Here is a 25,850-nt window from a genome sequence, read left to right as displayed (position 1 = left end):
CCATTCTACACTTTGCCATTCTTGCTGAAAACGAAATTTCTTTTCCCTTTAGCTAAGTAAATTTTGCCATTTAAGGACTTGAGTTCTTTCTATAAATACTCTTTAGGTGCTGTAGATTCTGAGTATATCGAAATTTCTTGTGAAAAAACTTTTCCCAGGCACGTAGTAGAGGTGTACCATACCCAAAACCCTTTTAAAAACATTTCTACGGAATCCGATGTTTCGGCAACGGAGATTCAGATTATGCAAAAGTATTTCAAAATTTAAATCCGACCCTCATTCTTTCATTTACACATTTCTCAGAATTTTTTGGTAGGGATTCCTTGAGAATTATGATTCTGTAAAAAAAAAAGAAAGCTTTTTGTAAAGTTTAAATTCTTTTTAAACTCCACTTCTCCTCACCCGCCAATATTTCAAATATTCTAAAACTCATTCGTGCATGCATGGGTGATTTCCAACTCAACTAAGGAAATGAGCGGTCTCCACATGCTAGAAATAACAGCTAAATCTCATTTTGACTCCACACACTTCTTTTTCTTCTTTCCGCATTCGACAAGTTTGCAAAAGAAATAGAATTGAATTTAAATCCCTTTTCCATACTTTTTCCAAATTCCATTTTATTTCAAAGTAATATGGGAAAGCCGTTCTTTTATTTTGAGTGGAATCTAATTCATCTTCAACGTAAATACTTTGCCTTTTATGTTAGAATTGAGACACATCTACACTAAACAGTAAAGTCTCTCGTGTTCTGTTATCAAATTTAATTTATCATACATTGAACAGCTCAAAATAGCTGCGTACACGAATGAAAGAGACGTGTCTAAAAAAAAGTCAAGTCTAACTTAAGAATTGGAATTTTGAAAAATGCAATTTCTTAAATCCCTTATTTCCGCATTTGTCAGCATGTAATTAAGAAAGATTTGGCTGTTATGTCTAGTAATTCCGAAAGATCGTCCCATGTTGGGTGCCCGTCTTATGACAAACCCTGAGCAGACGACATTTGAAAGGCCTCAGTGTGGTCGTCCGACATGCCAGAAATAACAGCAAAGTCACCCTCAGGCCATTCATGGGGGTTGCCTTAACAGATTCTTGTTTCTCTTTTCGTAAAATCGTTGAGTTTTTGCCATGAAGTATGTTGGAGGTGAGGGGCATGGTAAGAACTTCCATTCTAATCGTAGAAGTACGTTTGCGGAAAGAAAGCGGAGACGTTTGAAATGAATTAGATTTTGTGGTCCAATATAAAGACCTTCACCCAGGAACAAAAAAAAAAAAACCAGCCGGGGGGGGGGGGGTGTTAACAAGTGTATGGAAAACGAATTTGAAAAAAATGCGCGCTGACGACCCCGGGGGTGGGGAGGGGTCTTTTGGAAAATTCACAAGATCCGATTCTTCCGTCATAACTTCGGATAAAATGGATATATATTGATTTTTTTTTCTACGGAATCCCACGTTTTTGGTTATGGAGGATCCAATTCTGACAAATTTTTAAATAGCATTTTCAAAATTTCAATTCTCTCCCACCCTTCATTTCTCACTTTTTCCGGTTTTTTTTTCGAAATACGTAGAAAAATACGAATATTACAATTCTGAAAAAAATCTGTAAAATCTTTCAACAAGGCAAAAAAAAAAATATATATATATACCCTCAGGCCTTCAAGCTGGCTATCCACATGCTAGAAATAACAGCCAAATCTCACAAAATTGCGATAATATAATGTCATTTTGAAAATGCAATTTTTGAAATTTTTTTGTTCAGAATCGGAACCTCCATAACCAAAAACGTTGAAGATTCCGTAAAAAAAAAAATCAATATATATCCATTTTATCCGAAGTTATGACGGAAGAATTGGATCTTGCGAATTTTCTGAAAGTCCCCTCCCCCACCCCCAGGGTCGTCTAATGCATTTTTTAATATTCATTTTCCACACAAGCTGGTTAATTTTTTCTTTTTATTCCCGGGTGAGGATCTTTATATTGACCAAGAAATGTGGGTTGTGCATATTCGACAGAGATTTGGGTGTTATTTCTAGCTATGCTCATTTCGTTCATGTGTGCAGGGTGTAGTTTTATTCAAAACTTGAAACTTTAGAATTTTTTGTTCAATACAAAATCATAATCCTCGCATTTACTTACATGGAATCCCCCCCAAAATTTGAAAAAGTCAAAAACGAAAAAAATAATAAATAGGGAAGAAATTTAAGTTTTGAAATTCCGATTCTTCGTTGCCAAAAAACGTTGGATTCTGTTGAATTATTTTGGCGCAATTTGAAAGGTATTTGTAGAAAATTCCATTTTTCTGAAAAGTTATGAGGAAACAAAGTCGTGAGTGTGTGTAATCCATTTTATACACGAATTTTCGTTTCGGTATTTCAAGTAAATACTAATTTTCAAGGTTCCCCACATGGCGAAAACCGACGTTTCTGCATTCTCTCTTTGACAGTCAATTCTTTGGCCGTCTTGTTTCACACGGTTTTCAGTTGACATATCGACTTTGTTGCTTGACCATCGGACTACCCAACTGCTGACTTTTTCATCATCGTCGACAGCCAGTGGCTGCAGAATCCCAACAGGTAGGCAGTACTGCCACCCCCACTGTACGAGGAGCCAAACAATGGCAAACTCAGAGACAGACACAGCAGAATCTGAAAACCGTGAGCCAAAACCATCTTCAGACATGGAGTCAGACACGGAGAAACGAAAGCCAGTAGCTAGAAGGATAATATCGGCACCAAGCCTAGAGGCAGGTGCCGTGAAAGAAACTCTAAACTTCGCAGCAGCAGCTGGAGGAAAAAAGAAGGAAATATGCATTGACAACTTGGACGCTTTGGAGCAATATATTACGAAGTCCGGAACAAAGACCAAATTAATACAACCCAGGGAGACGCAAGAGGACGTCGAACAGAGAACAGTGATCTTCAAGACATACAATGTCAAGGAAAGAAGAATTGGGTTCTCCACCGAAAACCAGGTAGAGAAGTGCCTCGGTCCTGTATGGGATAAAATAAGATTTATCGCCAGAGGGAAAAAATTTGCCACAGTCGAAGTGAGGTTCGGCACAGTGGAAGAAGCTAAACTCCACTCAGTGGAGCCTCTGAAGACGGACGAGGTCTTTCTACTACCTTTATACATGGGCAGGAGGACCACTAAAATTACGATCACAAGGGTCCCCCCAGAAATAGAGCCTGAGAGACTGGTGGCAGCCGTAACCTCGGGCCTCAGGGACAAGATCAACATAATCAGCGCGGTGGTGGAAGAAGCAAAATTCTGGGTCGGCCAGAAAGTGACTGTCACACTGCAGGCCGAGCCAGCCACCCTAGACGAGTTCACCGAGGCGATAGACATCAATGACAACCAGCTACCAGTAATGGTGGAAGGTCGCCAGCCCAGGTGTTTCCTATGCGGGAAAAAAGGGCACATCCGGAAGAACTGCGAACCAGCAGGAACAGACAAAACAGTAAAGCCCGCAACCTCTGCCGAATTTCCTGCTACCCCAGCAACAGTAGATCGAACAACGTCAACATCAGAAGAGAAAGAGGGAAAGGGATGGACAGCCGCTGCCGCAAAAAGAAAGCACAGGAATCCATCCCCGGAAAAAGGAAGAACAGAAGGAAAAACCGAAGGGAAAAAGCGAGACATCAAAAAAGCAAAGAAGCCGGAGAACGACAACAACGCCTACGTCGCGATCCGGACGGTTGACAGCGAGGTGATGCGACGTATAGAAACGCAGCACCTCCAAGAGATAGAGGTGGAAGAACAATTAAAAAAGGACCTGATAAAGGTCTACAAAATAAATCATAAAGCCTACAATGTACTGGCGAACAATTTCAGGAAGGATGTAGGTCCTTTGCGAATGGAGGTCTCGAGCCGCCTGTACGAGGGCCTGATCCAGCCGAACCCACGAGACCCGGCCAAGGAGGAGGCGGTTACCCCCCGCTCGGACTCGGAAGGAGCAAGGTAAGTGATTTATGGCTGTTCAAGTAGGTTGTATAAATGTACCTGGCCTGATGGCGAACCGGAAACAGGGACGTTTTCTAAATGACATCAGGTCACACAATTTAGACATTATTGTAGCTACTGAAACTCGGTTAAAGGGACCAAGAGATCTACTCCCGCTCCTAAATGGCTACGAGAGATATATCTCTCCATGCCAGCAGGGGGGAGGAAGTGGAGTGTTGGTCCTACTTAAAAGGAATAGAGTTTCGGAGAAAAAGGTGATTTTTGTTGACCCAGAGGGCAGACTGGTCGTCCTGGACCTGACGTTCAGATGTGGTAGGGAGGTCAGGCTGGTGGCGGTGTACGCACCCCAAACACAACAGACTGATTTCTTCCGAGGCCTGGAGAAGTTTCTAGGGACGTCAAAACCCATAGTGATGCTAGGGGACTTTAACGCTATCGTCGATGCGCGTGTCGATAGCGGTGGCTCCAAAACCAATAGGACACCTAACAGTGGCTTCCGGGATCTGCTGAGTCGTTTCCAGCTGGTAGATCCATACAGACAGGAATTCCCGAACGCTCCACTGTGGACGTGGTCAAATAGCGACGGGTCTTCCAAGTCTTATATAGATAGAATTCTTGTTAGAAGAGTAGACAAAGATATAGTTAAGTGTCCACAGTTCCACTTGGTCAGCTACAGCGACCACAAGATGGTCACGAGTGAGCTGTACTTAGATAGCGTATGTAGAAGAGGATCCGGTTACTGGAAACTCAATAAATCCTTACTGGTGATGGAGGAGTACAGAAACCGGATTAGGTTACTAATCCAGAGGGCGTTAACCGGTTCCATTCTCAACAATAAATGGTGGTTAGCGCTCAAGAGAGCCATAAAATACGAGTCCATCAGATATAGCATAGGACTAGCAACGAAAAGGCGTAAGAAAGAAGAGGGACTAGCTAAAGCTCTAGAAGAAGCCATAAGGTCTGGCGATGGGACCCTGGTGAAAGCGAAGAGACTGGAATTGAACCAGCACCTCGAAGCCAAACACATGGGTTGTATCGTCAGGGCTAGAATCCGCGCAATGGGAAGCGAGGGTACTAAGGCCGCTAGATGGGCACGAGTTGTGGAGGCTCAACACGGAAATGATTCCACAATTAAGTCTGTGACGAACGAGAAGGGTGATGTGGTAAGCGAACCAGAGGAGATGTGTCGGAACTTTCAGGAGCACTTCGCCCACCTTTTCGGGGGCGGGGGTGGTCCGGATGAGGGGGTGGACCTCACGGGCCTCCTCGCCGGATTGCCGCGCCTCTCGGGGTGGGGGGCGGAGAGCTGTGAAGGGTCAATCACACTTGAGGAAATTACGGAGGCCATAGCTGACTGTGGCAGAGGTAAGGCACCGGGACTCGATGGTTTACCCTACGAATTATATAGAAGTATGCCAGACTTGCTCGGGCCAATACTGGCCAGCGTCTTCGCGAACTGGAATCAGAATGGGAGGATTCCCAGATCTGTACGCCGGGGAGTGGTGACGCTGATCAGGAAAGACCCGGGCAAAGGGGACAGAATAGATAATTTTAGGCCCATCACCCTGCTAAACGCAGAGGTGAAGATTTTGGCCAAGGTTTTGGCGAAAAGGTTGACGCATGTCGCGAAAGATCTGATCGGGGAGGCACAAACCTGTGCAGTCCCCAGAAGAACTATTCAGGACAATCTTCATCTCATACGTTACACCATAGAAGGGTTTGAGAATAACACTGGCAAGGGTGGGGCATTGGTCCACTTAGACCAGAGTAAAGCATTCGATAGGGTGAACCATCGTTACCTGGTGTCTGTGCTCGCACAGTTCGGGCTGGGTGCCGGCTTCCTCGGGTGGATCACACAGTTATACGACAACATCGACTCGATCGTACGGGTGAATGGTCTGCTTTCCAGGTCATTCCACATCAAACAGTCAGTTCGTCAAGGGTGTCCGCTCTCCCCGCTTTTATACGTGATGGCCCTCGAGCCATTACTGCGAAAGCTGAGCGCCATCCCGACGAACCCAGGAGGTGGAGGTTCTGTTACTGCGTATGCGGACGATATCACCATCATCGTGACCAAGGTGGAACACCTACAGAATGTAGGAAACACCATCAAGGAGTACGAGGCGGTGACAGGAGCAAAAATTAACCGGGAAAAGTCAGTCGGCTTGCAACTCGGCACCTGGGTTGGCAAGCCGATGCCTTCGAACAGCATCGTGGGATGCTGGACGGAGGGTCCGGTTAAATTGCTAGGGGTCTGGTTTGGTCCAGGCCTCCAGATAGAAAAGAACTGGTCTGAGGTCACGAGCAAGGTGGCCCACGTGGTCAGGATTTGGTCTTGGCGGTGGCTATCCTTGAAAGGAAGGGCGGAGGTGGCCAATGTCTTCATGGCATCGGTCATCATATACCGCCTAACCGTCGTCCCCTGTCCGGATTCGTGGGTGACCAAGTTGGAGAGGCAAATCTTTCGCTTTTTGTGGAAAGGCTCCAAACCTCTTGTGAGACGTTCTATCTGTTGTCAACAACCGTTAAAGGGTGGGTTAGGGATGCCTTGGCTGTTGATGCGCAGGCATGCGCTGAGGTTAAGGCATCTTTGGCTCTACCTGGATGGTGAACGGGTGTGGTCCCCGCTCGCAAAACAGACGTTCCCCAGCTTTGCCAGTTTTGGTGGTAGAGAAACCTGGTTTCGTCGCAGACTAAGATCAAGTATGTGGTATTCGGAGTGCCGAAAGGCTCTCGTACGCTTCCGCAACTCGGGCAATGCCGGTGGCTTTGGTACAACCGCAGCGTTCTATAGCAGGTTGGTAGAGGCCGGAAATGACGATACCCTGGGAAGGACCCTGGGCCTCGATGGTAATCAGTTGGACAGCCTGTTCCAAAGGACATTCAGACCAGTGTTACAGAGGAGCCTTACCCGTTCGAGATAAACTCACAAGACATGGTCACAGTGGACCTTCGGCCTGCCCAAGGTGCGGACAGGATGTGGAAACAGTCCTGCACGCCATTGTTAAATGCCCGGAGATTTCGGAAGTGTGGGTTTATGCCGAACACCTGTTGTCGGACGAGGGAAGAGTACAGCTGTCGTCTGAGTCAATCCTTAAAATTGACCCACCTGGTTTCATGACGAACGAAGGTAAGCATTGCTTTCTCGTGACAGTAGCAGTTGCGAAAGAGGTTATATGGAAGACAAGAGTGAAAGGTTTAATGTCAGACACCATGATCTCTGGCACCGCCCTAACAAACTTCTTCAGGTTCCATCTGAAGAGGAAGGTGGAGCTAGAGAAAAGGTGTCTGACAAAGTCTATATTCAAAAAAAGATGGATGCATGTAGCACGGATGCTGGGTGTGAAAGGCCCTGCATGAACACGCCATGATCACCTACCAAAAGTCTCAGCTGAAATGACAGGGCTCGTGGGGTCGGCTACCCTGTTCTTTTCACTTCATTTGTCTCTTTGTTGTTTGTATTTATTCGATTTCATTGTAACTCCATTGTAAATAACCCATCCGATTTCATTGTAAAAAGTTTCATGTTTTGACCCCAAATCATTGTATTGTCCCCATCTGTGTTAATCCTTATGGATAATAAAGAAATATCTTTGACAGTCAAATGTTGCATTGTACTTATTACAATTAAAATTAATCTTTCGTTTCAATATAGACACTCTGGTCCAACCATTGTGAAAGAATGTAGTAGGAAGGGGTTAATTTTTTAAAAATGTTTATTACAAGGGTTTCAGGACGTGGAATACAAAGATGGAGGGGGTGGGGGACCGAAATTTGTGAAGAATTCGCGTTTATTAAAATTCTCAAATGTTTCGGATCATAAAATTCTTGCAGCCATTTAATGTTTGGCTCCTCGGAAAGTTTATCCATTTGTTCGGTAATTTCCATAAAAAATTGTACTGAACTTCCTTCAGCTCAGATCTATTTTATATACACAGCGATTTTTTATCGACCCACGAATCACTAAGATCTTCACCCGGGAACAAAAAAAGAATAAACCAGCCTGTTGGGTGTTAACAAGTATGTAGAAAACGAATATGAAAAAAAAAAAAAATTGGGGCTAACAACCCGGGGGGGGGGGGGGGCTTTCGGAAAATTCTCAAGATCCGATTTTTCCGTCATAACTTTCGGTAAAATGGATTTTTTTTACGGAATTCCACTTTTTGGGTTTGAGGATCCGATTCTGAAAATTTCAAAAATCTCCCCTCATTTTTCCGGAAATTTCTTTTTTGCGAAATATTACGATGCTGAAATTTGTAAAATTTCAATTTTTCAAAAAAATGCCCCTAGGCCTTCAAGCAGGCTAGCCATATGCTAGAAATCACAGCCAAATCTCACAAAATGTAATCAATCTACTCACCTTTCAAAGATTTCTTTCAGAGTAATTTATGTGGAAGACAAAATCATTCATTTTCACTTTTAGACAGCATGACGGCGAGCAGGGGATTTTGGGGTCGGAACTTTCCGTAAATTAGAATTTAATGTTCATCTTTTCCCCACGTATATTGATTGAAAAAAATCGCAAAAGGTTTTAAGTTTTAAAAAGAAAACCACTTTAATTTCTAATGCAGGAAAATTACTCTGAAAGAAATCTTTGCAGAAAGGTCAGTCGATTGATTACACTAGGTTATCGCAGTTGAGACTTGGCTGTTATTTCTAGCACGTGGATAACCTGGGTTAATTGTAATTTAACCAATTTTTTTCAGAATCGTAATTTTCTACTTATTTCACAAACAAAAAAAAATTCCGGAAAAAGTTAATGAAAAGGGTGGGAGAGGATTCAAATAATTTAGTCAGAATCGGGTCCTCCATAACCAACATTACTTCCCTCACCTTTACGGCTATTTCTTCAATCACATAAGTAGAAAATCGGGTTACAATCAAGAGAATATGGATGGCCCTGAAAAGGGCCGTTGTCAAATAGACGAAGACTAGAATAGATTTACTTGCTGCTGGTGTATTTGGTGACAGCCTTGGTACCTTCAGAGACGGCGTGTTTGGCCAACTCACCAGGGAGAAGCAGACGGACAGCAGTCTGCACCTCACGGCTACTGATGGTCGAACGTTTGTTGTAGTGAGCCAAACGGCTGGCTTCAGAAGCGATTCTTTCGAACAAATCGTTGACAAAACTGTTCATGATGGACATAGCTTTGCTGGAGATGCCAGTGTCGGGGTGGACTTGTTTCATTACTTTGTAGATGTAGATGGAATAACTTTCCTTCCTCTTCTTCTTGCGCTTCTTGTCTCCGGGGGGACGTGAAGCTTTGGCCTTCGAAGCCTTCTTGGCTCCTTTCGAAGCGGTAGCTGGTGCTGGTGGCATGATGTCTCATAACGACCATCCGAACCTCCACTCTATTTATAGTTGTCAACTAGGCTCAGCAGAAGAACATTTTTTCTAAATCCGCGCCCTTCATTTTCATTGGTTAGAATTTGACAAGTGTGCCACGTGACAAAAGCCCGCTCATTTTTTACCTGCTTAGTGCAAATCTCCGACTGCTGGAGCCCCCTTGGCGGTATTTAAAGGCGAAAGGCGCCTTTTATTTCATTGTTCTCTCTGTTTCGTTGCAGATTAGTATCAAACTCTGAAAATGTCTGGTCGTGGTAAAGGAGGTAAAGTGAAAGGAAAGAGCAAGACCCGTTCGTCCCGTGCTGGACTTCAGTTCCCTGTCGGACGTATCCACCGTCTTCTGCGTAAGGGAAACTATGCCCAACGTGTTGGTGCCGGAGCCCCAGTCTACCTGGCTGCTGTGATGGAATATTTGGCTGCCGAAGTGTTGGAATTGGCAGGAAATGCTGCCAGAGACAACAAGAAATCCAGAATTATTCCCCGTCATTTACAGTTGGCCATCCGTAACGACGAAGAATTGAACAAGCTTTTGTCTGGAGTGACCATCGCCCAGGGTGGTGTTCTTCCCAACATCCAGGCTGTTCTTCTCCCCAAGAAGACCCAGAAGGCTTCCAAGTAAGCGCTTTCGGTGATTGTGCTTGGCTTAATCCAACGGCCCTTTTCAGGGCCCACTACATCTTAACTTTAGTCTGCTTACCGTTTATTTTATTTGCGATTCGATTCTTAATAGCAAGACATAAAAGGCGTCATTCCGTAGATAAGGTTATGGGTATAGCCGAGTGCCCAAATCATTGTATTGTCCCCATCTATGTAAATCCTTATGGATAATAAAGAAAGGTTCTTAACCGTTTTTATCTCTGGACGCCTTCGTTTACTATTGTATTCTGGGGATTCCTCTAGCTTATTCAATGTTTAAAAGCTAGATTTACAGATTCGTGGTTTGTAATATCTACACCTTGCTTAAGAGTTGCCCAGCAGCACAACTTAGTACATGGTTTTTAGGCAACTGACCCTGAGTGGGAAGGTCTGTAAGCGGATCTCTCACTTGTTTTGGAGAATTTGTCGGAAAAGGTTACGTAAAATAAAATCACAGTAATGAAATCTTTATATCGGGATTGTGGAATTCTGATCCAAGCACACCATATGCCCTTCGATTTTATTTCACGACACTGGAATTCATGCGATTTAGCGAACAATTTGGATTTTCTCCGTTTTTTCCATGGACCGATTTTGGAATGCACTTAACCATGGGAGAAGGCTTTTGTTTCTAGCACATCCCACGACTACCTTCATGTTTTTCAATATTTTTCTCCCCATTTCCACATTATCTGCAAAAACTCAAATGCTATTAAAAAAAATATTTTGGGGGGAAATTTTTGGCCTTTATCAACCTAACCGGTCATGGGATGTGCTAGAAACAACAGCCAAATGTCTATTAAATCACTCGCTCTTTCGTCTGAAAATGTATACTTGTTCTCTAATTATATCGAAAAGGTTTCTATGCCCAGTCCGGAGGGGAGAGGTTAAAAAAACAATTTTCGAGAATTTCTTTTTTCTGCTAAAATGATGCTCCAGATCCATTTCCAAGAAACACTGAAAAATCCGTCAAAACGGAGAAATACAACTTATGTGTGCTTCCTATCTCTGACGTCCGCCAATTTTTACCCCCACCCCATAAATTCTAGAATTTCCACTCTTTTGGAAAATATAAGTCATCGGTTTAAGATACAGACAGTCCGAACCTGCAATTTATTTAATTTCCAGATGAAAAGCTGTGATTTAAGAGAGATTTAGCCATTTCTAAACATCTCACACCTTACACGTTTTTTTCTTTTGTCAAACATTGATGTTTTTCAATATTCTTTCCCCAAACATTTGATTCGGACGTAACTGAAATGTTCACCCCCACCGCTCCAAGCGAGTGTGCCTAAGAAAACATTTGGGTACTACTTAAAGAACCGCTGTTCTTAAGTAGTACCAACATTTGCTAACAGTAAAGTTTTTAATTTGGAGTCCAAAAGTTTTTTTAGAAATTAAACAGGGAACATAATTGCAGATTCGGACTCCGTATTTTTAAAACGGGATTTAAAAATTTCCGAAAGCCTATGAATTTCTGTGTACAACAAACATTCGCAAAAAGCTATGAAAATTCCCCCAAAGAAATGTCATGAGGGGTTGGACCCTTAATATACTGCTGTGGGTCCACAATTCATACGATTTTGCTTGCGTGGATCCGAGTCGAGAAGCAGTCCAGATGCTTTATTAGTAAGTAGCTCTCCATGTTCGCACACCCGGAGCCTGCATGTAGCTGTTATTTCTAGCATAAATACTGTATTGTGCGGAACTGAAGTAGTTCCCACCTGTAACCATCAGCTTTTATAATATATTTTTAAGGATTTTAACGAAATGAGGAGTTGAAAGCTCGGCAGTGAAAAAGAATTGCTATTCTTCAGGCAAATTTGGTGAAATACACTCCAGAGTTCGGAGTTGAACTGGGTGTTTTCCAGCTATTTGGAATATTGGAGATCCTGGAGTTGTTAGTAATTGTAAACAGTTCACGCAATGCTCCAAGATAAAATTGACTAAGTTCAAACATAGTGTATCAAATTATTAATTTCAAATTTTGGCACAAGGCCAGCATTCAGGGGAGGGCTAGATGAATAGTTTCGTGTTCCAAGGCAAAGTCAAGGGAATTTAAACTCAGAACGTAGCCGCTAAGCATTTCGCACGGGCGTGCCTTATAACCCTACCATAATCACCGCCTTTTATCAATCCCAGATATTGCGATCCAATGAAGGTACATCGCACGTAAGGAGATGAGGGGCCCATAGAAAGGGACAATAAAAAATTCCTTGAAAACGAATCTGAAATTTAAACTAAATCTATTTAAGCATATCAAAGAGGGCGAGGTGGCTTACATTAGGATATGAATGGCCCTGAAAAGGGCCGGGATTTGTCGCTAGTGACGACCACGAAGTTGGAAAAACTTGCACAGTTTAACCTCCGAATCCGTACAGAGTTCTGCCTTGTCTCTTGAGAGCATAGACCACATCCATAGCGGTGACAGTCTTCCTCTTGGCATGCTCGGTGTAGGTGACAGCATCACGGATGACGTTCTCCAAGAACACCTTCAACACACCACGGGTCTCTTCGTAGATCAAACCAGAGATACGTTTCACACCACCTCGACGAGCCAGACGACGGATGGCCGGTTTGGTGATGCCCTGGATGTTATCTCTCAACACCTTCCTGTGACGCTTGGCGCCTCCTTTTCCCAAACCTTTTCCTCCTTTACCACGACCAGACATATTCCCAAGTATTTCACAATACAAAAAAAGCTGACGTGTGATGCTGGTCGCAAGTATATATACACACAACGCAGACGTAGCAGAGAACACTACGACTTAGAGATCACGTGATTAAACCAGCGAATTGCAGCAAAGCGTTCGGCAGCAGCAGCAGCAGCTGTCGTTTGGCGCTTTCTCTTTGTGTTGTGAGAGGATATGTGTCAACATTTTGGCGCTTGTTGTATATAACACTTTAGCGCCCAGATATGGAGTGTATATAAAGCGGGCCAGTTGTTGGCGCTTTATTGTTTGATTGTATCAGAATGGCTCGTACAAAGCAGACAGCACGTAAATCTACCGGAGGAAAGGCTCCTCGTAAACAACTTGCCACTAAGGCTGCCAGGAAGAGTGCCCCAGCAACTGGCGGTGTGAAAAAACCCCATCGTTACAGGCCTGGTACCGTAGCTCTGCGAGAGATCAGACGTTACCAGAAATCCACTGAACTTCTGATCAGAAAACTTCCCTTCCAACGTCTCGTCCGTGAGATCGCTCAGGACTTCAAGACCGATCTTCGTTTCCAGAGCTCTGCCGTAATGGCTTTACAGGAGGCCAGCGAGGCTTACTTGGTCGGTCTTTTCGAGGATACCAACTTGTGCGCTATCCACGCCAAGAGAGTGACCATCATGCCCAAGGACATTCAGCTTGCTCGCCGTATCCGTGGTGAGAGAGCCTAAATTGAAAATAAGCTACTGCTTTAGACCAACGGCCCTTTTCAGGGCCTCTAAATTTTTTCGTAAAGTTCTACTTAAAACCCTCGTATGAAGGACATCTCTGTTTTGATGGAAATTTTTCCAGTTTTTTTCCCCACAGCGTACATACATAAATACATATGCATTTCTGTTTTATTCTTGTATGTTTGTGTAAGTGGCTAGGGGTTCCTGCTTCATTTTTTTCTGTGGTAAGTTTTATTTCAGTTAAATGGTTGCCCATTGAAAAGGCACTAACGAAACGTAAGACATGATTTGGCTGGCGCGGCTTGTAGAATTTGCAACGAAAGGCACAGGTATAAGAAATGGACCTGAACAAGCCAGGCTATTACCATGCTACTTATTTTTGTGGGAGGGTTACTGCTTCCGTAGCCGAACGGAAGACAGAAAGACCCTGAAGTTACGGAACCTGACAGTGAATTATCGCTTCCAGGCTGGGCCACTAACCGCAAAGTTCTTGTCAAAGTTGGCAGCTCGCCTCACCGGGGTCTCAGGTGATGCCCGTGAGAGTGCTTGGCTTTCACAACGCCTTCGCCTCGCCATCGCCCGTGGTGATGATGCGAGCGTGCTGGCTTGCTTCAGTGGGTTACGTTAAACCTTGTGCGACCAGTTGCTGTAATAATAATAATAGAACTCTATATACAAAACCAAATATATGACACCCTAGGCATAACACCAATATGAACTTCTAACTTGTCTCTGGGTGAGACTTGGAGCCAACTTATACAAAGCAAAAGTCAAACATGTAATAATAATAATAAATTCCTCAAATGGTTTCAATACAGTTTTAACTGAAAGATTTGGAAGAATTAGATGAAAGTTCTCCGGTAATCTTCTTTCAAGAAAATCTTATAAAATGACAGTGTTCTGAAAGATGTACCTTTTTATATGTTATATATGAAAATACCACAAGGCATTTGGTCCAACAGTTCTTCCAGTCCCACCGTTATGGTGGTCTCTTCTGACTCTCCTTTGGTCAAAATTGTTTCAGCTGAACCTTTCTTTCAGGTCCATTTTCAACAATTATCGAACAGGTTTTGAACTCTAAAACAATTCCAGATTTTGAAAACTCAATCGTCAAAAGTTTTGAAAACTTAGCAGACGGAAAGAGCGTGCCTTCTTCTATAGCCTGGGGCCAACAACAGCTTGTGATAGGATTTAGTAAACGGAAACTGAAAGAAGCCCGTCGTATATGTATCTATGTGTGTCCTCCCCCACCCCACTTTCAACGTTTGATAATCGCTGTTGGTGTGTTGACGTCCCCGTAACTTAACGGTTCGGCAAAAGAGACCGATAGAATAAGTAATAGGCTGGGCTCGATTCATTCGGCTGGAAGTCTGCAAAGCGCTACCGAAGCATGGCCCCGCTGCCTTGCCCGAAACAAGTGAGAGATAAAATATTTGAAACTCTGCCAACGGAGATTGGAAGAAAGTTTACGATCGATACAGATGTGAGAGTTACTTCCCTTGCATTGCTTTCTTAAGAAACGTCGGCTTTTTTTTTTGTATTTTGTAGAGAAAACGGAGTTTGAACTGCGAAGAGGAAGAACATAAGTGTTAGTGGGGAGAATATCAACATAAACGCACAATATGCATCTAGAGAAACACGAAGGAGATGCTCCAGCAAGGCCTTGATTAAACTAAACTAAAATTATGAAAGATATGGTTTCATATCCGCGCGCATTTTTGTATATGACGTGCACGCGCACACATACACACACATGCACACACACGCACACACACACACACACACACACACACACACCACACACACACACACACATTCTTCCCAACCACGTGGTTCGGGTTCAGTCCCACTACGTGGCACCTTGAGTAAGTGTCTTCTACTATAAATTCGGACGGACCAAAGCCTTGTGAGTGGATTTGATAGACGGAAACTGAAAGAAGCTCGTCACAAATATGTGTGTCTGCGTTTCTTCTCCCATCACCACTTGACAACCGGTGTTGGTTCATTTATGTCCCCGTATTTAGCGGTCCGGCAAAACCGACCGATAGAATAAGTACCAAGCTTAAAGAGAATAAGTCCTGGGGTCGCTTTCTTCGACTAAAAGGCGGTGCTCCAGCAAAGCCGCACTCGTATCGTATTTAATAATAAACAAGCTACTCAACATGATAAGTTATAATTTTTCCTTGCCTATATATATATATGAGTTTGACAGTGAGTGCGAAGTTTCGCCGCGTGCCAGCATCCTCAAACTATGAAATCTTTACTCAGTCAGGCGAAGTCTGCACCGGCTGAAATGTCGAAGTCACTGTCAACCTTTTCCTTGTAAAAATACATTCGATCCCCTACTTGGATGCTCCTTCATTTAACGCTTAACCGTATTTTGTGTGTGTGACTACACACGCACGCACACACACTAGAAGTGCAAGTATTCACATTTAACGCCAAAACAATATGAAACACACACACAGAGAAGGACCGTTGATCAGACAACTTCAATCACTGCACACCACCATAGCACCGCCCCCTACGAGAAACAATTTCAATGTCTACACCACAACCTGATACAAAAACAATACATACAACGCCATCGCTCTGCAGCTAAAACTTCTTTTCCTATCCATGCACTTTCCCAATCCAACTACATCTCCTCTCTAGATATTACTGTCCGCATCGCACATCTTCATACCACAATCCCATGCTAAATATTCTTTTCTACTCTTGGCACAAGGCCCGAAATCTTTTGGTGGAGGGGGATACTCGATTAGATCGACCCCAGTACGCAACTGGTACTTAATTTATCGACCCCGAAAAGATGAAAGGCTAAGTCGACCTTGGCGGAATTTGAACTCAGAACGTATCGGCAGACGAAATACGGTCACCCATTTCGCCCGGCGTTCTAACGTTTCTGCCAGCTCGCCGCCTTAATCCCTTGCTGAGTATTATTTCTTTATTGCCCACAAAGGGCTAAACACAGAGGGGACAAACAAGGACAGAGAAAGGGATTAAGTCGATTAGATCGACCCAGTGTATAACTGGTATTTATTTAATCGACTCCGAAAGAATGAAAGGCAAAGTCGACCTCGGCAGATGAAATACCTATTTCTTTATTACCCGAGGACAAACAAACGGATTAAGTCGATTATATCGACCCCAGTGCGTAACTGGTACTTATTTAATCGACCCCAAAAGGATGAAAGGCAAAGTCGACCTCGACGTAATTTGAACTCAGAGCGCAACGGCAGACGAAATACCGCTAAGCATTTCGCCCGGCGTGCTAATCCCTCTGCCAGCTCGCCGCCTTTAATCCCATGCTGAATATTGTCCTAACACTTTTCAGTCCTCAGCTCATTATCGCTACAAACATACTTATGTAGTGAGTAAAATGCTATAACATTAAATGTCACAACGGTGCACGTTGCAAGAAGTAAAAATAACAGATGCACATATCAACAGCAAATAGCCACACTTGGGAAAAGGTCGGCGTGAGCATTGAAAGAGCTCAATTACTGAGAACCACAGGGAAAAGAGAGGCATACAAAACACAGGACAGGCTCAGTTCCTTTCCATCAGACACCAGAAAAACAAAAGGAAAATCCAGAACCTCGTCTTGCAGGAATTATTACATGAAGAGCACTGTGGTATTCCCAAAACTTGGAACCGGATAAAATTCTAAGAATCCCCTAGAGAAAGCCATAATCACACAGACCAGCATAGAAAAGTCCAGAAAAATATATTTTATTCTACATTTCAAAGATTCATATGATCAGGGGTGGCGTTTGTTCCATGAATGAACGACAGACACCAATGTCTTCGACTGAATGTTGATCTATCGCAGGTAGGTTTGTCTCAGGAGGGGAGCGGCCCGTTTTGCCTGCTCTGAGTTCGAATGAAGCCTTCAACGTCCCCGGGGCCTCCAATCGTTCTCTTTACCGAACGGAATTGTGTGTCGTTCTCCCGCTGGCGCTAGCTATCCCGAGGGGAACTTCGGAGGGAACCCGTTTCAATATAGCTCGATTGATCTTTCACCCCTACACCCGGTTCCGACGATCGATTTGCACGTCAGAAGCGCTTCGAACTTCCACCAGAGCTTCCTTTGGCTTCGTCCAGACCGAGACTGGTTCGCCATATATTTTTTTTCTTCTTACAAGAGAAACTTCATTCTACAGTATTTTAAAACACGCGGTGGGTGAAATCAATGATATCATTTCAATTATCTCCAGAAACACATCTGCAAAGCTACGGAAATCCACCCGGAAACCTGGCCCCAAACAAAAGAGGCTAAAAATAAGATACAGATAATCCATCTTAACAGTAATTCCCGGAACAGCAGGTGCAACTAATAATCACGCTCAGCAGCATTGATATTCCACGAGTCCTTCCAGAAATAATAGTCAAATCTCCCTCATATTTCACCTTAATATCTTAAATAAAGAACACAATGGCTAAAGTATCCCTAGACTTAATCCCCTTTCTTGATTCAAAGGAATTTACCATTTAAAAACCTTTCCTGTCACGTGACTCACAGAACTCAGTAAACACGATTGTTGACAATAATACGGAATTGTCATGGCTGGAATGCTTTTTTTGATCTACGAGGACCACAAAGTCAGTGCCGTACGTCTACAACATTCACAGCCCATCTAGAAATATCGTCATTCAGAAAGTAAGACGACGCAAAACCATTTAAAACATTCATTAGACACCACATGTCGTGAAGCAAACATACAAACCCCCAATTATTATTTTTTTTTGTAGAAAACAAATTTATATCCATTTATATATTTGTTTTGCAAGATTCTTGATGTGAAATCGTGTTGATACAGATGTTGTATTTAGGGACGGTCATTTTGCCAGTTTAGCCAATAAAAACACACGCACTATACATTTGGTGTTAATTTGCTTCAGTTTTATACATTAATCTTAATCTTATTTCGTCCAGGGTTCTTTCGTCACACTCCTGTGACCTCATCAGTGGTCCTTTGCTTTCTTCTTTCTTATTTGTTTGGCCGAAATAAGATTAAGATTAATGTAAAAAATAAATAAAGCTGAAGCAAATTAACACCAAATATATAGTGCGTGTGTTTTTATTGGCTAAACTGGCAACATGACCATTCCTAAATACAACAACAAATTTATATCCCTACTTAATAAAATAATGTTTCATCAGACACTCGGTGTCCTCTCCATAATACGGTCACATTTGATGCCTGGCAAATTTTTTTGTTAGATTTAAGAATTAAAAAAGAAAAAAGGCGCGTCCTGTACATGGGGCCTGTACGGTGTAGTGACACTTTTCAGGAATTAATGAACCCAATGCTGTGAGGGACGCCAAGCAAATAATCTAGATAGAAAATGAAACAGCACAAGTGGCGCAGGAGCGGCTGTGTGGTAAGTAGCTTGCTAACCAACCACATGGTTCCGGGTTCAGTCCCACTGCGTGGCATCTTGGGCAAGTGTCTTCTGCTATAGCCCCGGGCCGACCGATGCCTTGTTAGTGGATTTGGTAGACGGAAACTGAAAGAATCCTGTCATATATATATATATGGTGGTGGTGGAGGTGGAGGTGATGGTGGTGGTGGTGGTGGAGGTGGAGGTGGAGGTGGTGGTGCAGTTTGTTGCCGTTGAAGGCTGCATTGTTTACAGTTCTTGTCCGGACATGTTACAACCACAGATAAACATTAATAAAACATGGTCGTAACAACACTTTCCCCGCTTAATCCCGACCAAGATAATCACTCAGAAAACACAAAACGAAAATAGAATGCGGCGGCAAGCAGTGATTTGTTTGTTTGTTTGTTTGTTTATTATCCCAGTCCTGGACTTAAGTAGGAAAGGGTCCCCTTTTGGGTAGAACCGTACTGTTTGATTGAATCCATGTCATCCGTCGCCTCCGCTTTGGTCACTGTTAGAAGCCTACAGAAAGGTGTGGGACAAAGAGAGAGAGAGAGAGAGAGAGAGAGAGAGAGAGAGAGAGAGAGATGGACTGAGAAAGAGGGAGGAGCAGAGGCAGGAAGAGACAGAGAGTGCGAGAGAAAGATGGGCAAAAAGAGAGAGAGGGAGAAGGGGGAGAGAGAACGAGAATACGAGAGAGAGAGAGAGAGAGGTGGGGGAGAGAGAAAGAGAATACAAGAGAGAGAGAGAGTGAGAGAGAGAAACATTATACGAGAGGTGAGAGAGAGAGAAAGAGAATACGAGAGAGGTGGGGGAGAGAGAAGAGAGAGAGAGAAAGAGTATACGAGAGAGGTGGGGGAGAGAGAAGAGAGAGAGAGAGAAAGAGTATACGAGAGAGGTGGGGGAGAGAGAAAGAGTATACGAGAGAGAGAGAGTGAGAGAGAGAAAGAGTATACGAGAGAGGTGGGGGAGAGAGAAGAGAGAGAGAGAGAGAGAGAGAAAGAGAATACGAGAGAGGTGGGGGAGAGAGAAGAAAGAGAGGTGGGGGAGAGAGAGAAAGAGAGAAGTGGTGGAAATGTCGTTAGTGTGGCATCGCATACAATAAAAGGATGGAATGTCGGAGTTCCAAAGTGAGAGACTGAGTTTATGGAAGAAGGATTCCAGCGGAGAATCTCTCGGACCTCAACAGATTAGCTACGTGGTGCCAAGGGTCTGCTTGATTACGGCTGACCTGGGGCTAAATGCAATACCCACCAGCACCACCACCACCACCACCACCACCACCACCAGCACCACCACCACCACCACCACCATCACCACCACCACCACCAACAACAACAACCAGAGGTGACTCCGGTTGGTACGGAACAGCCATGTTGAAGTGGTGGCAAGCATTAATTTCTCAGTAGAGTACTTACACCTTCCATCTCTTACAGAGAGATTTTCCAACTCGTTGCTTCGCTTGTTAATAAATAGTTTATGAATAAAATAAACGAAAGCCAAGTTACACCGGGTTGTTCTGGTTAATTATAGAAAAAAGAAGAAGAAAGACGTGATGACTGCAGGTGAAATGTATTTGATAAATTTTGGCCCGGGGGGGGGGGCTAAACAACAACAACAAGTATTCTTGTAGAAAAGCGTCGGAAATTATCAACTGCCGTGAAATATCCGGAGTTTCATAGGAACCGTATGTTTTAAGAAGCGTAGATTACGAATCTGCAACCCGTTTATGATCCTTTGGTGGGTGGTAACATCGCCTCCATTCAGTTTTTACTTTCTTTTAATACTATTTTTGTTTTTAGATTTGTTTTATGTACCTGAGATTAGGATTCTTCAAAGATAAATGTAAAAATCCGGAAGAAAAAAGGGTCAAAAGCAATAATTTACGGAAAAGGAAGACGCTGCGGATAACAGATTCAAAAAACAGTTTTGGGGTCGCTTAATCATTTACGACTTTATTTTCTAAGATTACCCTTCATGGATACCGACGCTACCAAACACACACAAAAAACGAAGACTCCTCTATATAGGCTCTCAAATTGCTAGAAACAGCAGCTAAATTTAACCAATTCTACTCCTCCCTATCACCGTCTTAAAAATGGGTAAAACCACACTGGATAATACAGACCCAGATCATACAGCCAAATAAATATAACCGAGATGGTCACGGTAGGAACATCTTTAGTGACAGTTTTACTCAAAACAAGGAATATGGTGTTCCTTCGCTATTGGTCTATAGGGTCGGTGTGGGGAGGCAATTCATTTTCATCTTAGCCTTTCTGTCTCTGTCTTAAGGGAAGGTTGCGTGGGTGAATGGCGTCGTCTACCGATACCGAAGGATTGCCAAAGAATATAAGTGGAACCGCTTGGAGACCAGGAACGATCCCGCCAACACCAACACTGGAACCGTTGCGATATCGCCGCCACCATCACCATCACCATCTGCAGCAGCAATATCAATCAACAACCACAACAACAACAACAGCAGCAGCAGCAGCAACTGTAACAGCAACAATAACATGACCATCACCTATGGCAACAACAACGTCAAAAACTGCACCGACAACAATTAAAAACAGCAGCAACAAGAAGAAGAAGAAGAAGAAGAAGAAGAAGGATAGAGTAAGAAGACAAGCAGAGTTGTATATAGGTCAGTGTATAAGGGGGAGTAGGAGGAGGAGGAATAAGAGTAGTAGTAGTAGGAGGAGGGGGAAGGGGAGGAGAAATAAAGAAACCAGGTCAGAAGCTGTTCTGTAATGAGGGAGATGGAGGTGGGAGGGGGCGCGATGTTGATGCAGAGGAGAATAGAAGGAGAGGGGGGAGAGAAAGGAGAAAGGAGGTCAGATGTACTGTTACAGTGAAGGTCGTTAAAAAGGCTCGTTCCGAAGTAACTAGATGGCTGTGTTTAATGCTAGTGGTAGTGGTGGGAGTGGAGTGATGGTGGTGGTGGGAGTGGAGTGATGGTGGTGGTGTATGTATCTGTGCAAAAGTACACGTCACATATAGATTAATGTGTTTGCATGTATGCGCGCGCGTGTGTGGTTGCGCGTGTGTGTGGTTGTGTGTGTGTGGTTGCGTGTGTGTGTGCGTGTGTGTGGTTGTGTGTGTGTGGTTGTGTGTGTGTGGTTGCGTGTGTGTGTGCGTGTGTGTGGTTGTGTGTGTGTGGTTGTGTGTGTGTGTGTGTGTGTGTGCGGGGTTGCGAAGAGATGTCTGTGCAAAACGTGGGTGTAAATCTGTGTACGTGTATTCAAGTGTCTATTAATATGCACGCGCGCGTGTATGCATGTGTGTGTGTGTGTGTATGTGTGTGTGTGTGCACGTTCGTGTTGAGATGTATATGTGAAAATGTGTACGCGTATGTATATGTATATGTGTAAGTATGTATACACGTGTAAATATGTTTACATGTAATTTGTGCCCACGTGTATGTAGGTGTAAATGCGTGCAAGTATGTGTGTGTGTATGTAAATGTGTAAGAGAGAACTGAGTGTGTAAGTGTTTGGGTGAAGACAATTGCGTCTGTGAAAGTAGTTCGGCCGAGTTTCGAATTGTGTTTGGCACACCCACCCCCAGCGTCTTTAATTATGTCTTGGAAAAATGGAAATGGTCTTCGGAGTTTTGTCTTGAACCGAATCAGAATCTACACGTACACACACACGCACACGTACACGTGCACACGCACACCCGCACACGATTCACAATGATAAGCATTCCACAAATGGAAATATTGATGTTGTCCAACTTCAACGCCCAACGTCGTTCTGCCGTTTTCTCTTGGCGACCGGGCATTGTTGGTCACCACCAAACCATTGAAACACCGCCCCTCCCAATAATACAGCCAAAGTAGATTGATGTTATTTGGGGGAGACTCAATGGTAATCATAAAAGATAGACGTAGGAGTGGCTGTGTGGTAAGAAACTTGCTCCCCAATCCCATGGTTCCGGGTTCGACCCCACTGCGTGGAATTTCGAGCAAGTGTCTTCTACTATAGCCTTGTGAGTAGATTTGGTAGATGGAAACTGAAAGAAGCCCCTTGTATATATATATATATATGTGGGTGTGTGTGGATGCCTTTGTGGCTGTGTTTATCCCCCACCACCGCTTGACAACCGTGTGCGTTTACGTCCGTCCCTGTAACTTAGCGATTTCGCCAAAGGAGACCGATACAGTAAATGCCAGGTTTTAAAAGAAAGTCCTGGGGTCGATTCGTTCCAAATATCTCAAGGCGTTGCTCCAGCATGGTCGTAGTCTAATGACTGAAACAAATAAATGATAACGTTTCAACAACCGAAACGTTTTCTTTTTTATTACTTTTCTCAAACCTTGAGGGGAACTTTTGAGGTCGGGGGTAGCCCTGTTTCAATGATTCATGGTGACTGAGATCACCCCAGTCCCACCCACTGAACGGGACGCCGGTGCGCAACGGGGTTGAAGGCCGACAATTTTTGAGGGGAGAGGACTGCTACTTTATCGCCCCCGAAGCAAAGTTGACCCCTCAGCGTGATTAGAAATCCAACTATCAAGAGCTGAAATGAGACCTGTCACAAAGGGTTTTGTCCTGCTTGTCAACGGTTCTGCCAGTTCGCCGCTTTAGATACATGTCCTGCACATGTGAGCTCAGGTTCAAACCATGATGGGAACTGAAGAAAGGAAATAAAGAAAAAGAAAAATGATAAGCGATTTGTTTTATTTATTTGTTCGCTAAAACTTTTTTTATTTCTTCAATTCTTTTCATCTCACACATAGATTTATACACACATACATATACAAATATATATATTTGCACACAAACACATACATAAATATACATACATACACTTAAAAATATATAAACATAAATGATTCAAATATGAAAGAAGATGTAATTATGTGTGTGTGTGTGTGTGTGTGTGTGTGTGTGTGTGTGTGTATGTTTGTATGTCTGTCTTTGTCCCCCAATATATGTATATATACATTTGGTGTTGCTACATATATACATTTGGTACATGAGAGAGTTCGATGCAGCTGCCCTCATCTGCACCTCCTGCCGTGAAGTTGGTTCATCCGGGAAACCTGACAGGAAGAGATCCAGTCCTACTTTAAAGACATCCGCATCTACACCATGCAGGTCTCTTAGGTTCTTCGGGAGGATATTGAAGAGTTGTGGGCCTCGGAAGTCCAGGCTATCACAGTATCTTGTCCTACATCTTGATGGCAAATTTGGAGTTCTTGGCACTATGCAGTGGCGCCCAGTTCTGGCATTTGTGTAACTCTCGACGCCAAAGTTTGGGACAAGTCCTTCTAGGATCTTCCAGATGTATATTATGCCATATCTTTCTCGCCTACGCTCCAAGGAATAGAGTTTTAATCTCTTGAGTCTTTCCCAATAGCTTATATACTGCACAGAGGCTATCTTCTTCGTGTAGCTTCGTTGGATCGCCTCAATTTCTGTGATTAACTTGACACTGGATGGTGACCATAGCTGAGAGCAATAGTCAAAGTGGCTTAGGACAAGTGTCCTCCAGAGGACCATCATGGTTTCCTGGTCTCTTGTTCTAAAGGTTCTAAGAATCCATCCGGTCAGCCGCCTACATTTCATTAGCAACATGCACATGAAAGGTTGCATCATCACTCATGTAAATACCCAGGTCTCGCACTGATTGTGCCTCTGGGATTGCAATCCCTCCAGGTCTAGTGTATTTATTGGATATTGCATTTAGTTTTGCATGCTGATAGTATAAAGCTTGAAACTTTTCAGCATTGAACTGCATGCTATTCTTTTCAGCCCACTTGTATATTTTGTCCAGCTCACATTGCATGTGCTTAGTGTCTTCAGGGTTCTGTATTGCCTGTGAAACTTTTGTATCATATGTATAACTTGTGATCGTGGCTCTCTGCGTTGTTGAGGGCATGTCTGAGAGGGCTATTATGAACAGTAGTGGTCCCAGAACAGTGCCTTGCGGAACACCGCTCACTATTTGCGTGTTAATGGAAGTGGCCCCATTGGCTACTACCACCTGACTTCTATCCTTCAGAAAGTCATGAAGCCATTCTCTCAATTTTCCAACTATGCCAAGATCACTCAGTTTGTGACATATCATTCCATGATCGACTTTATCAAAGGCCTTTGCAAAGTCGAGATATATGACTTCCACATTTGAGTGGTTGAGCAGTCGTTTCAGCACCCTGTCATAGTGTTGTAGGAGCTGAGTTAAGCAGCTTCTTCCTGGTCGGAAACCATGTTGGGTGTCAGGCAGCAAGTAATTTTCTTCAAGGAAGGTGATTAGTTTCCTTCTGACTATTCGTTCCATGACCTTGCTGATGTGTGAGGTCAGAGAGATAGGTCTGTAGTTCTTGGCCTCCGCTCTGCTACCTCCTTTATGAATAGGGCATATTTTACCTTCCTTCAGTTTTCTTGGGAGTTTACCAGTTGCAAGGAAGCTCTGAAAGAGGAACTGCAGTGGCCTTGCTAGGACTCTCTTACATACTTTTAGAAGGATTGCTGGGAATCTATCGGGGCCAGTAGCTGAGTTTGTTTTCATTTCATCAATAGCCTTTATTACATCGTCTTCCTTTATATTGATGTAATCAATCATCGCTGCCTCTGATTTTATATCTGCAGTGGCAAAGAAGTCAGTTGGATTGCTGACTTGAAAATGCCCTAGGGGTGGAGTGAAAATACTCTTGAATTGCTTATTTAGTATTTCACTTACCCTCATTGGATTTCCTGTGAGTGTGCCATCCTTTTCAAGGAGTGGCCCTATCCTACAGTGCACCGTAGCTGTTTCTTTGGCATACCCGTAGAAAGCTCTGGGGTTAGATTTTATGTTGTCTATAGCCCAGGCTTCTTTGTCTGCTCTTTCTTTTTCATGGGAGAGTTGCAGACATTTTTCAATTTCCAACAGTTTTATTTTCAGGCGGGACTTTTCACTGCTTTCAATTTGTTTGTTTAGGCGATTTGAAACTTTTGTACGCCGTCTTATTAGAATTTTCCTCTCTCTGGGGATTTTGCTCTTGTGTACAGTGGCCTTTCTCTCTGGGACACATTTGTAGCATATGGCTTGCATTACAGACATGAATTGTTGAAGTTTCATGTCGATGTCTGGTGAGGAGAGACATTCAGGCCAATTTTGTTTGAGGATCTCTTTCTCAAT

The 25,850-nt window shown here is 43.5% G+C and overlaps 4 protein-coding genes across 4 annotated transcripts; 2 read left to right on the top strand and 2 right to left on the bottom strand.

The window, feature by feature from the left end:
* Positions 1-8,829: 8,829 nt before the first annotated feature.
* LOC115215904 (histone H2B, gonadal-like) lies at positions 8,830-9,284 on the bottom strand. Its single transcript, XM_029785257.2, has one exon. The coding sequence runs from the start codon at positions 9,275-9,277 to the stop codon at positions 8,900-8,902; it is 378 nt and encodes a 125-aa protein (XP_029641117.1). The 5' UTR covers positions 9,278-9,284; the 3' UTR covers positions 8,830-8,899.
* Positions 9,285-9,530: 246 nt separating this feature from the next.
* On the top strand, positions 9,531-9,950 carry LOC115215906 (histone H2A-like). The gene has a single exon (XM_029785258.2). It carries the CDS (start codon positions 9,546-9,548, stop codon positions 9,921-9,923), a length of 378 nt encoding a protein of 125 aa, XP_029641118.1. The 5' UTR covers positions 9,531-9,545; the 3' UTR covers positions 9,924-9,950.
* A 2,226-nt stretch (positions 9,951-12,176) lies between these two features.
* Positions 12,177-12,657, bottom strand: LOC115215770 (histone H4). The gene has a single exon (XM_029785070.2). The coding sequence runs from the start codon at positions 12,610-12,612 to the stop codon at positions 12,301-12,303; it is 312 nt and encodes a 103-aa protein (XP_029640930.2). The 5' UTR covers positions 12,613-12,657; the 3' UTR covers positions 12,177-12,300.
* A 130-nt stretch (positions 12,658-12,787) lies between these two features.
* Positions 12,788-13,377, top strand: LOC115215899 (histone H3). Its single transcript, XM_029785252.2, has one exon. It carries the CDS (start codon positions 12,915-12,917, stop codon positions 13,323-13,325), a length of 411 nt encoding a protein of 136 aa, XP_029641112.1. The 5' UTR covers positions 12,788-12,914; the 3' UTR covers positions 13,326-13,377.
* Positions 13,378-25,850: the final 12,473 nt, after the last annotated feature.

This window comes from Octopus sinensis, linkage group LG9, assembly GCF_006345805.1.
Source record: "Octopus sinensis linkage group LG9, ASM634580v1, whole genome shotgun sequence".
Classification (NCBI taxonomy): Eukaryota; Metazoa; Mollusca; class Cephalopoda; order Octopoda; family Octopodidae; genus Octopus; species Octopus sinensis.
Note: the sequence above shows the minus strand (reverse complement) of the source record. Positions and strands in the feature narration are given on the sequence as shown.

Excerpts from the sequence above, each read along its gene's own strand:
- LOC115215904 (XM_029785257.2), bottom strand. The coding sequence starts at position 9,277 with ATGCCACCAGCACCAGCTACCGCTTCGAAAGGAGCCAAGAAGGCTTCG.
- LOC115215899 (XM_029785252.2), top strand. The coding sequence starts at position 12,915 with ATGGCTCGTACAAAGCAGACAGCACGTAAATCTACCGGAGGAAAGGCT.
- LOC115215906 (XM_029785258.2), top strand. The coding sequence starts at position 9,546 with ATGTCTGGTCGTGGTAAAGGAGGTAAAGTGAAAGGAAAGAGCAAGACC.
- LOC115215770 (XM_029785070.2), bottom strand. The coding sequence starts at position 12,612 with ATGTCTGGTCGTGGTAAAGGAGGAAAAGGTTTGGGAAAAGGAGGCGCC.